At 42.4% G+C, this 13149-nt stretch overlaps 1 protein-coding gene across 8 annotated transcripts in view; it reads left to right on the plus strand.

Annotated features, from left to right (window-relative positions):
- The window catches only part of dennd3 (DENN domain containing 3), a 108162-nt gene that overhangs the window by 43558 nt on the left and 51455 nt on the right, over window positions 1-13149 (plus strand). For 6 of the 8 annotated variants that reach the window (XR_004411781.1, XM_033019920.1, XM_033019921.1 and 3 more), the window contains 4 exons: window positions 1593-1722; window positions 3248-3367; window positions 9596-9814; window positions 11026-11147. Coding sequence is in view for 7 of the 8 variants with exons in the window: in XM_033019920.1 (XP_032875811.1) it covers window positions 1593-1722; window positions 3248-3367; window positions 9596-9814; window positions 11026-11147 (591 nt within the window). In the remaining variant the exon portion in view is untranslated. The remainder of the gene's footprint in view (window positions 1-1592; window positions 1723-3247; window positions 3368-9595; window positions 9815-11025; window positions 11148-13149) is intronic. The other 2 variants (XM_033019923.1, XM_033019926.1) reach the window with 1 other exon arrangement.

Raw genomic sequence — 13149 nt, forward strand, 5'->3', positions numbered from 1 at the left:
AATCTACGCTAAAAATCTTCCATTCCGAAATCCGAAAAATTCCGAAATCCGAGAAGTGTCTGGTCCCAAGGCTTTCGGATAAAAGGTTGTGCACCTGTACCTATCAATACTAATCCCATTGTCCAATATTTGGACATGGGTTTCAATGCCTTAGGTTTTGCATGCTCATCTAAATAAATAAGTGTATGAGGGTACTTACCTCCAATAGTCCCTCAGATGGTATGTTCCATATTTCAATTACCTTTTATATGGGGGGGGGGGGGGAAACCTAAAATCTCCTAGGCCTTATCCCAATATGTTCTCTGGCTATGTGCGGCTAGGCTAAGGAGAAAGTTTTCCCACTATCTACATTATTTTGCCCCTCATAATTTTGTATAACTCACTAATTTCTCCCTCGACCTCAGGGATATCTAGTCTGATCTCCTAGCTGAAATGCTCCATCTCGGGCAACATCAATAGACAATAGGTGCAGGAGTAGGCCATTCGGCCCCTCGAGCCAGCACTGCCATTCAATGTGATCATGGCTGATCATCCACAATCAGTACCCCGTTCCTGCCATATTCCTTGACTCCACTATCTTTAAGAGCTCTGTCTAGCTCTCTCTTGAAAGCATCCAGAGAACGAGCCTCCACCACCCTCTGAGGCAGAGAATTCCACAAACTCACAACTCCCTGTATGAAAAGGTTTTCCCTCATCTCCGTTCTAAATAGCTTACCCCTTATTCGTAAACTGTGGGCCCTGGTTCTGGACTCCCCCAACATCGGGAACATGTTTCCTGCCTCTAGCATGTCCAAACCTTTAATAATCTTATATGTTTCAATAAAATGCCCTCTCATCCTTGTCACTGCAATCTCAGAAAAAAAAGTATACTGACTGTATATCGTACAATGTAAATGCATGACATTACATATTTCAGGATTAAATTCATCTGGCAATTCTCTCCCCATTTTATCAACACATCAATATTGTTCTGTCATCTAAGCCTACCCTTCCCCCGTTCAATAACATCCTTGGATCTTGTGGCTACATTTTATTTTAACTTACCTTTCACATAGTTGGGATCTAACACAGGAATAGAATTTGTGAAGTGTACATGAATTGTTTAAAGGATGTGACTTCTCATAGCTAGCTTGGCAATTACAAGCAAAGCAGAACTCGTTTATTTGGTTGAGCTCATTAAGGAAGGGACAATATTCAATGAGATATTTGTCTCTAATAACCCCCTGGAGATGATTCTAGATCTCTTTCACCCAATAATATATGGTGGAAATTTGTGACTTTTAACTCTTGATGGTGAAATAATGAAGTGAGCTAAGACACATGTGCTGTTCTGACAGACTGGTTTGCCCCAGAAGGTATTGAGTTTCTTGACCATCATTATAAACATACCCCATTTAGGTAATTTCCTACTTGAGCATAATATAGTGTAGAGGCACTAAATGATTAGAGGGTGACCAGTTGACTCGTGCGATATAGGGCCTCTTCCTACTCTTATACGTTAGTTGTATGGGGTTGGTTGATTCCACTTGCAAGGGAAGCTTGGACAAAAAATTAATTGGGAACTACGTTGTTCTGTTTATCTTATTTACAAGGTATGTCGTCTCTTTTAGCCTGATGGTGCATGCAAAAACATGTCAAGAGCTGGATTTTGATCATAAAGTGAGACAGTTTGCAGCAAAATTAGCCTTGGTGCCCAGTCCACCATCTGGAACTCTTCATTTGGTAAGTCATTGTACATTTACCTTAATAAATATGTAAAAACGTAGAAAAATAGCATTTAGAACTTTGATACCATTCCATACCAGGGTGGCTGATCCTCTATTACAGTGCCAGATTCCACCTTTGTCTCTATACTTTGATGTCTTTTGTATCGAGAAATCTGTCCAGAACCAGGGGCCACAGTTTAAGAATAAGGGGTAAGGCATTTAGAATGGAGATGAGGAAACATTTTTTCACACAGAGAGTTGTGAGTCTGGAATTCTCTGCCTCAGTGGGCGGTAGAGGCCGGTTCTCTGGAAACTTTCAAGAGAGAGCTTAATAGGGCTCTTAAAGATAGCAGAGTCAGGGGATATGGGGAGAAGGCAGGAACGGGGTGCTGATTGTAGATGATCAGCCATGATCACATTGAATGGTGGTGCTGGCTCGAAGGGCCAAATGACCTACTCCTGCACCTATTGTCTATTGTCTCTTGTCCATTGTCTATCTTCAGTAATATATTTGGCCACTTGGTGTCCACGGCCTTCTGTAATAGAGAATTCCAATGGTTCACCATTCTTTGTAATTTCTCCTTTTCCCAATCCTAAATATCTTGCCCCATATTTTGAGATTTTGACCTCTGGTTTAGAACTCCCATCCAGGGAAAACATCCTCTGTGCATCCAGCCTGATAAGGCCTGATAATAATGTTGTACATTTCAATGAGCACTCCTCCCATTATTCCAAATGTTAATGAATAGATACCTGGGTCATCCAATTATTTTTAGTAGAAAAAAACTGGCAAACGCAGAATCAGCATGGTGAATCTTTGTGGCATACCCTGTATGGCAAATGTATCCTTTCTAAGGAGACCAAAACTGCACACAATATCCACATCATACTGCAATTGTCATGCATTTACAAACTCATCCAAATTGTCCTAATCATCTTGAATCATCTTTCCATCATCCTAACAGCTCAGAATTCCACCTAATTTAATGTTATGGGTGACTTCCTGAACTTGTCCCATGTGATTACATTGGCCCATATCCCTCTAAACGTTTCCTATCGATGAACCTGTCCAAATTCAATGATACGTTATTGTCATATGTACATATGTACAGTGAAATGCTTTGTTTTGCCGGTAAAATCATATATCAGACCTCACCTTGGCAGTACACTAGTGTTGCAAATCGTGGCAAATAATTTCCTGAAAAGGATTATTAAAGGAATATTCTATTCTTGCCACGTTTTTGGTGCCGACAAAGTTACAAAAGGTCACCGAACAGTCCTATCTTCTGCCTGTCGCCGCATATGCCCCCCCCCCCCCCCCCCCCCCCCCCCCAAATGTATGATACAGGTGGATTTTTTTCCATTAGGTCATGGTCTGAGTAACTCTGACAGTATTATGCATTGCTGAAAACCTTTTTGAAGATTTATTTGCCGCGTTCACCTTCTTTCCTGCCATTTATTCAGAATGTCATATTTCATATTATTGATCAATTGAAATAACTTAATTTTATAATTAGAAACCTTTTTGTATATTCTCTCAGGTATTTAACCTAAATCCTCTGCTGATTGTATTGCCTTCAAGGGAAGACCCTAATTATCCAGTGGCAGACTTAGACATTCATCTCCCTTTGCTTTGCTTCAAGCCAAAATGTATTCTGCAGGTAATTAGTCTGAAGTTTCATCATGCATTTGTATCTCCTTATTTTTAAAGAATTATCCAGTTTTATGTTCTTTGATCTGCACAAAATTGTTTTAAAGGAAGTGGTTGGGTGGAAGTTGTGGATGATTGGTTGAAATTGTTCAAAATTCACTAAATTTCAGGAAGGTACCAGAAGATTAGAAACCAGCAACATGAGTCCCTTGTACAGAAATGGAGGAGGACAGAAGTTGGGGAACTGTTGGCTAGTTGGTTTACCATTCATTGTTGGCCTGGGAAGGGTTGAGAGAGGGGAGCTGTAGATGTACTTCCAAAAGGCATTTGATAAGGTGTCTCATAAGAGGCTGGTGTATAAGTTAAAAGCCCAGAGCATTGGATTAGCAGGGATTGAAAACTGTCCGTATCGGAAAAATTGGGAGTTGGAATAAATGCCTCCTTTCACACGAGTGATGTAACTAATGTACTGCAGGGATCGGTACTTGGCCCTCTATTGTTTGTTATTTACATTAATAACCTAGAGGAGCAAACAAAATAGGTGGAAAAAGCATGTTATGATGAGGATATTGTGATTTTACAGTGTACCATGTAGTGAAAACCTGGCAAATGGAGTTTAATGAGTGGAAATGTGAGGTCATACGCTTTAGTAAGAGGATGCAAAATGGATTATTTAAAAAGGGAGAGATTGCAAATGACCTTCAGATTAGCTAATCATCGTATACAAGGAAATTCCTTGTTTGTAGCTTCCTTGAAGCTCATGGAGTAAACAGTAAATTAATAATTAATATAACAATAAATATATTAGTGAATACAACGACAAGTGGAATACAGCAGAGTACAAAGATTGTAGTGTAGTCTAAAGTAGAACAAGAATATATGCAGGTAGACACAAAATGCTGGAGTAACTCGGCGGGTGAGGCAACATCTAGATTAACCCTTATTTATCCATGCCATTTATAATCTCCACTACACATATATGCATGCCACCCATTACATGGTATTACGGTACTATGCGGTATTACACTAAGAAGGTCAAGCAGCTCTCAGAAGCCACGCTGAGCTGGATATGAATGGCTGGCAGTTCTCACAGAGAGTGGTGAGTCTGTGGAATTCTCTGCCTCAGAGGGCGGTGGAGGCGGGTTCTCTGGATGCTTTCAAGAGAGAGCTAGATAGGGCTCTTAAAAATAGCGGAGTCGGGATATGGGGAGAAGGCAGGAACGGGGTACTGATTGGGGAAGATCAGCCATGATCACATTGAATAGCGGTGCTGGATCGAAGGGCCGAATGGCCTACTCCTGTACCTAATGTCTATTGTCTAAATGTTCTGAATTACTTATGGAATAAAGACTAATCTTTCACTATGTCACTATGTATGTTATCGTAGATCATTCACAAACATGGTGTCAGAAGTGGGATGAGCCTTCCTCCAACTCTTTTGCCTGAATTTATTTTTCTTTATTTTTTTACAACGGACCATCGCTCTGTTGTCATGGCAGGATCGTTTCGTAAACCCAATTATCTGATATTCGACAGTGAACCTGCCGAACGTTGGCGCATCTTTGAGGTGGAATTCGGAATTTTCATTGATGCTGCCCACCCGGGATTTGCTCCCCACACCGTTGCATCAATTCTCCTTAACGTGGCGGGCACAGAGGCTGTCCTGCAGGCACAGGTTTCTATTACGCCCCAGAACATACCGATGCGGCAACACAGATTGTGACCCCGGCAGAGTCTATCAGAGACCCCACCTGCCTCCTCCAAAAGTTTCGTGACCTGTGCCAACTTCGCACTGACATTATCATGGAGCATTACAAATTCTTCTCCCGTAGCCAATATGAAGGTGAAACGGTCGAATCCGACATCGGTGCCCTGAAGAGCATCGCTGCAAGATGCCACTTCCATGACCGCGACGTACTCCTCCGCGGCAGACTCATATATGGCATCCTGAATGACAAGGTGAGAAACTCACACTAGCTAGGGTTGAACGTTCCTGCCGGGTTGCAGAGTTTACTGACACCCATACCAAATCCCTGGGATTGGGACCCCACTCTGCCTACGTTGTCCATGGCTTCTATAGGTTCCCGCGACAAACATTAACAACCCTTCGACAACCACCTACAGCCCCAGAGGGTCAGTAACCGACCCTCTGGTCCATAACTGTGGGAATTGCGGCGGCTCGCACCCAAAATTTCGTGAGCAATGTCTCGCTTACGTCAAAACTTGCCACTACTGTAAAAAGAAAAACCACATTATCCGGTGTTGCTGCACTCGTGGTAACAGGGCCCAGCCACAACAATCTCTCTATGCGCTCGAGCCCACACTTGCCCACGAGGTACTGACTGAAATAACAGCTCCAGCAGAACCACAACCACAGCACCTGCAAGAAGACAGCCAAAACATACATTCCTGTATACCCGACTCACCGTCTAAAAACAGTGTTTCCATGACAACGCTCAGTATCAACAGTACCAAAGTCGCTGCAAAAATAGATAGTGGGGCACGGTGCAATGTTCTGTCCTTATCGGACTTCCAAAGAATTCACAAATGAAACTGTGATGAAAAAAAACTCCAAGTTACATCCATTTGGTGGGGGGGAGTTGCAACCAGTTGGTAAAGTCACACTACAATGCCATCTAGCGTCTCAAGTTTACAATCTGGATTTTTTCATCGTTAGAGGGGAAGTGCCCCTCCTTCTGGGCATTGATGCATGCCATGATATGGGCCCAGTCACCTTCAGCAAAACTGTACCAACTATCTACCACTCAAAGTCCCACCCAACAACTCGTGCGTCTCCACTATGGTCGCAGCAGTCATGAAGAACAAAGACGAAATAAGGATTTGCATCAACCCTAAAGATTTAAACACTACCATCAAATGACCATACCACCTGATGCGGACGGTGGAAGAGGTCGCAGCCAACCTGGGTAAAGCCACAGTCTTTTCTGTCCTAGATGCAAAGAACTCCTTTTGACAAATACCGCTAGACCATGCATCTCCATGTTAACCACAGTCGCAACGCCCTTCGGACGCTGCCGGTTTTGACGAATGCCATTTGGTATCAATTCAGCCAGTGAAGTTTTCCAACGTACTATGGAGCAACTCTTTACTGGCTACCCATCCGACATAATCGTGGACGACATCCTGATCGCCGGACGCCACGCACAAGAACATGACTCAAACCTGTATCGTGCCAGGAAGGTAAACCTCAAACTCAACCCTCTCAAGTGCAGGTTTCGGGTCGATGAAGTGACATACGTGAGACACGCGTTCACTAACAACGGCCTCAGACCAGACCCTTCTAAAACCATTGCTATCAATGAAATGCCAGCACCTACGGATGTGACAGCACTACAATGATTTCTAGGCATGGTAAACTACCTGGGAAAATTCATCCCAAACTTCAGCGGGCAGTCAGCCGCGCTGCAACAACTGACCCACAAGGATACGCACTGATCCTGGCACCAGCACCAGCAGAGGGCATTTGAACAACTAATGTCTTGTTCCCCAACCCTCACATACTTCGCTGCCGGGTTACCCGTCACCCTCACCTGTGATGCCTCCCAGTATGGACTGGGTGCTGCTTGCCTACAAGACGTCCCAGACCAGTTGCCTATGCCTCCCGTACCATGACCGACACTGAACAGCGCTCCGCTCAAATCGAGAAGGCGTTACTCGCGGTAATTTCTGCCTGTAAGAAATTCAAGGACTTTTGCAACCCGATCACGGTTGAAAACCGACCACCAGTCCCTAGTCAGTATCCTCAGTAAACCAATCCACACGGCACCAGCACGCTTACAACGCATGATGATGGAACTACAGAAGTATGACATCAGATTAACCTACAAACACGGTAAGGACATGCACTAAGCTGGCACCCTTTCACGGGCACCTCGCCCAACCTGCGAAAAACACCTGTCTGATAATGATCACGAGGGGTATACGGTTATGATGGTTCCCTGCCTCCATCCGCGGGCTTAGACAGCCTAGTGGCATAAACAGCTGCAGATGAAACGCTATATCACTTGCCACTTTCATCCGCAGCGGCTGGCCAGACAAACAGCACGACCTGCCGCTGGCATAAGGCAGTTATCTCGACGTCTCTTTACAACAAGTACTTTGCTATTGTCCATTGGGGCCATCCTGCTGCAGAAATAACCCTGCAACATGTAAAAGGTATGCTTTTCTGGCCTGACATGGCTGACTACATTCTCGAGAAAGTTGCTGCCTGCCTGATTTGCAACAGCCTGACCCCGCACCAACAGAAACAACCACTTCTCCCGCACCCCACACCGGACTTACCCTGGTCCACAGAAGCAGCCGACATCTTTGAGTGACACGGCAAACAATACGTGGTTCTAGTCGATTCCTACTCAGGATGGTTCGAAATCGACCTGCTCAGTAGCTCGACCTCAGCCATGGTCATTCAAAAACTCACTCACCACTTTTCTGTCCATGGAGCACCCCTCAAGCTACTTTCAGACAATGGAACTCAATTCTCCAGTCAGCTCTTCAAGGATTTCGCGAAACGTTGGGATTTTCACCACACCACCAGTAGCCCCGAGTACCCGCAGTCCAACGGCCTGGCTGAGCGCACGGTAAGATGTTCAAAAGAACTTATGGAACGCTCACACAAGGCGGGCTCTGATGTCTATCTCGACCTACTTAACCTATGAAACATTGTCCGCGACCCTCTCCTGGGATCTTCGGTCAAACGACTCATGTCACGGCGAACGCGCTCCACCCTGCCTATGACCAAGCAACTGCTAGAACCACAAGTTCGCGAGCCGTAGGCGATCCAATCCCAGCTCCAACACCGTCGCGACATACAAAGGAGATATTATGATAAAACCAGCTCTCCGCTTCAACTGCTCAACAAGGGACAGGTTGTCCGCTTACGGTCGCTCAGAGACTTTGACCGCCTCGGAGTCATTCTGGGGTCAACCGCGGAGCCACACTCATACCTGGTCAGTGTTGACAGCGGCATCTATCGACGCACCCGCCAACACCTCCTCCCAGTTAATGAACCGGCACCTTCCCGTTCTTACCCTGACCAGCCTGCCGGTCTTCCCTCACGCTCCACGAATGCCGCTCCAGTGATTCCTCTACCGGTGCCAGCGTCATTCCTGCCTACCCCGGTGCCCCCATCTCCACCGGTGTCTTCTCCTCCACGTTCACCCGATAAGGGGCTTGCTTCCTCGGAAGGATGAGGCGCACGAGGAGTACTACCGTACACGTGCAGGTCATGTCTGCAAGCCGAACCCGCTGATTGGAAAGTTCACCGGCTATACTTGAACTGTGCATGACCCGTTTTGTTTTATGTGCTCATATATGCACAAGCATGTACAAGTAAAATAAGAAATACACACACCTGATACTGGTGTTTCACAATTTATACTCCACTAACCACTCTATATATGCTTTGCTTCTTACACATATATGCAAGCCACCCATTACATGATATTACGGTACTATACGGTATTACACTAACAAGGTCAAGCAGCTCTCAGAAGCCACGCCGAGCTGGATATGAATGACTGGCAGTTTAAATGTTCTGGATTATTTATGGAATAAAGATTAATCTTTCACTATGTCACTATTTATGTTGTCGTGGATCATTCACAAAATTGGAGAGAAGGAATGGGCGAAGTTTCGGGTTGAGACCCTTCTTCAGACTGAACTCGCAAGTTCAGGGGGGGGGTAATTAAGTGGGGGGGGAGGTTTAATGTAAGGAAATTTTGAGCATGATGGTATCTGTTTGAAATACTGTGTGCATGATTTAATGCTTTTAAAAAAAGATGATAGTATTGCATTTCAAGGCTACACGGTTCTCAGATCCTTCAGCTAAGCAGAGAGCTTTCTTCAAATGTACCTCATCCAACAAAACATGTAATCTATAAAAAACAAAGCATAGAACATGACCAGCATATTTTTTGTCAATAACTCTATTAACTCTTTTGATATAAATAAATAATTTTTAAGCCAAATTAAATACAGTGGATGATAAATGCTGAAAGTGCATAATATCTCAAAATTAGATGCTGGAGTAACTCAGCAGGTCAAGCAGCATCCCTGGAGAACATGGACGGCAACATTTTGGGTTTAGACCAAATACGTTGCCTGTCCATGTTCTCCAGGGATGCTGTCTGACCTGCTGAGTCACTCCAGCATTTTGTATCTTTCCTTAGTAAAGTTTCCTTGTTCCTACAATGTCTCAAACTTTCTTTTTACTCCATAGATCCTGACATGTATTTTAATGGAACAGAGGATAGTCTTTCTTTCAGCTGATTGGGCTTTGCTGACACTTGTTGCAGAATGTTTTATTCTTTACCTACACCCACTTCAGTGGCAACACACCTATGTTCCTATCCTGTCCAAAGAAATGCTGGATTTTTTGATGGCTCCAACAGCTTTTCTCATGGGTTGCCACATTGATTACTTTAAAGAAGTTAAGTCTGTAAGTAGTAATCATCTCTAAAACGAATTAATGGCACATTAATTAACTGCTGACATTTCCTCCATTATTCCTAATAGGCACGAAATAAGAAACTCACAGGAATCGTGATTGACAGCATGTTTTGCTCATTTATTTCTGATTTAATCCTGCACATGTGATTTGTTGTCTTTAGCTTTAATTCAGGCATCTACTAAGAACTTCCACTCAGAAACCTAAATAGAAGCCATTATTTATCTCCCAGGAATGAGTGGTGTGGAATTTTTGCTTGCGCTCCCTGATTCTCGATGTAATGTTTATCTCAACAGTGCTATCAACAGCATCATCAATGCATAACTTGCCTATTCCTTTGTTGCTGAGTATGCAATGACCAGTTTGTAATTACGTTTATTACATACCCAGATTAGTGACACATGAATTTCTTTTGAAGTCTGCTTGATATGTTCTGGAAATGGTGTCCTGAATGGATGGCTGTGATGGATGTCTGCCACTGGCAGGAGAAAGGCAATCTACGATGAATTGCTAAATAAAGCCTGGCAGTTGCAATCAAGGGCAAATGCAGGATAGAGGATCAAGCCAGTATATTAATAGATCAAGTGTACCTGACCTTGTTGCTCTGGGCAGGGAAATAGAAGGGAGTGCTGCTCAAGTGAGGTGCAGTAGTTTGAAAAGTAGTTCATTTAAAACTAATAAAAGAAATTAGTGTTGGAATTTGGTCATTAATCATTTGGGATAGTTTTCATTATCCACTGAAATGGGCCTACCAAGCAATAAAGCATAAAATGAGATTGCAGTGCACTGAGATGTCTTCATCGTCACTGAAATTAAAATCTTTCTCCTGTTCCCAACAAACTGGTCTCTAATTTACAAAAAAAAATCAAACGGGAGTAAATTGGATTAATTATTGAAATATGGAAAATGTTTAAATATAATTTCAGCAAATTAAGCTCGGTCTCTGGCAAAAGGCAGTAGTTTTGATACTAACTGTTTTTTAGCCAATTAAATGGCAATAATTCTGTGACAATTTGAACTTAACCACAAATAGCGCTGCACCTAAGGCAACGTTTCGTCGCTGGACTCTGCGTAGATTATAAGCAAGGCAAAGTGTGGACAATGTCTCCAGACATTGGGTTTGGACCAGTATCATTTGGGCTGTTTTTACATTACGTATTATGCCTGAATGTAACCTTGTTTATTTGCTATTAATTAAATAGGAAATTGAAGACTTAATATTGGTGAACATTGATGAAGGGACAATTACATTTTCAAACTTGGCAGCTACTGAGCCAGATATACCTGAAATGCCTTCACAAGCTGCAGAATGTTTTGCACAAAGGTAAATACAGATATGGTTACTTGAACAACTTTTCACCGAGAATGTTTCAGTAAATTGGGCAAAATTTAGAATGCTTTAGAATTTTATGAAATATTAGTTTTTATGAGACAATATGTAGCGATGTTACAAAACTTACCTTCAGCGGTGCTGCAGTTCTGCCACTGGCCGTGTGCGACTTTGGCGCCTTTGGGGGGGGGGGGTTAAAATGCCGTTTTCTCCTGCCTGTCGGAGGCGGACTTCCTCGGTTTGCTAGCTGCTGATGAAAAATCGACCGGACTTCCGTTCTCGATATGTTTTTTTTTTTAATCGCTGGACAATTTAATCGCTGGATTAAAATAAAAAGCTACTTCTAACGCCTACAACGTGACGGATCTCAAGAACAGGACAAAACACGGGGTAAGTCGTCTATTTTACATATATACTTGCTTCTTGGGATGGCTTTAATCAAATTTTACGTTGCAAAAATGTGATTTGGGCCCCATACGAACCGGCAGTGTTTTTCCTGCTGATATGGGGTTCAAATTCACCGCAAATGCAACGTTCCAATCGATCACGTTCCAGAAAAGCCCACTCGCAAGATGATTTAAATGCTCTTTTTTTTGGACAATCATGTCATAAGAACATCTAAATCGTCTATATTTTGTGTTATTGTCTATCCATAGTCAATATTTTTATACTAAATATCCGTTTTAGTCCCATGTATTGTGCAAAAATAAATAAAAAATTATATTGAGTGGATGTTTCTAGATTAATTTATGGGAATTAAACATCAAATTCCTTCCATCTGGCATATGAATTAATGACAGTGAGATTTAAAAATCATGTTATATTGTGAATTCTTGTGTGAATGGGATTAGTTTGTTATTTGGATACTTAAGCTATTTTTTTTTTAAATCTTAAGAAATGGAATCTACAGGACATTCTTAATGGGAAAGTAGTGGGCAGAAAGGCATGTCATGCGTGGTTTGAAGAGCAAAATCTTGTAGCTTACAATGCCAAAATTGAAATGTTGAGGAAAAATAAGGTGTACAGAGTTGCTTATTGGTTACAATCTGAGGAGTATGATGATGCTACTGATTATGATATGCCAATGTACCAGCTGGCAACTGATCTTCTCCATAAAGACTTGGTCTATTGCTAGAAATTGTAATTTATTTACCTATCTGTTACAGACTTACAGCATATAATACAATAATATTAAAGTTCTGATCTTGAGAATATCACATTTTTGAATTTTCAAGGCAGTCTGGGTGTTTATTACTATTTCCGTCACAACGGTCAATTTTGTAATTGACTACAATTAGGTAATTAACTAATTATATGCTTTATTTTAAGGGCATCCAAGTAAGATGTTTTATATTTGTTTCAGAATGCTTCAATCTACAATAACTGATATTTTTTTTCAGTTCTCTTAATTTTTAAGAAAGTTATGGGCTTTTGACTGTCCTCGATCACAGCTTTTAAGTTCAGTCAATGGAAAAGCAATAGGGAACAAGGTGCTAATTTCCGAGTATGAAAATGGCCATAATTTTTTTAATACTGAAGATATGAAAGTGAATTAGGTGTCAAATTAAACTTCTTTTTATGCTTTATCCGATGGGATAAATTGCAGACTTGATTTTTAAAATCTCAACATTTTGTAACATTGCTACAATATGTGGTAGGGTATTTGAGATTTGCAGGTTATTTTAGTAATACAAATTCAGTAGGTCCATTAAAAAATAATTCACGGTGCTGTAGTGGCGCTACATGATGGCCACTAGGGGCGCCGCATGATGGCAGCCTCTTCCTACAGTCTGTCTGTTTTTCCATCTTTTTTTTATTTTTAGTCTGTTTAAAAAGTATGTGTTGGAGTTTCTTAGTATTTTAATGTGGGGGGAGGTGGGTAGGGTAAGGGGGAAACTTCCTGGCGAGGACATGACTATTCTCCGAGTCGCGTCTTCGCCCCCCTCCCCCCCACCCTCCCCCTCGCGGCCTACCGATTGGATTGGCGTGGCTTTTC

Source organism: Amblyraja radiata, chromosome 4, assembly GCF_010909765.2.
Source record: "Amblyraja radiata isolate CabotCenter1 chromosome 4, sAmbRad1.1.pri, whole genome shotgun sequence".
Classification (NCBI taxonomy): Eukaryota; Metazoa; Chordata; class Chondrichthyes; order Rajiformes; family Rajidae; genus Amblyraja; species Amblyraja radiata.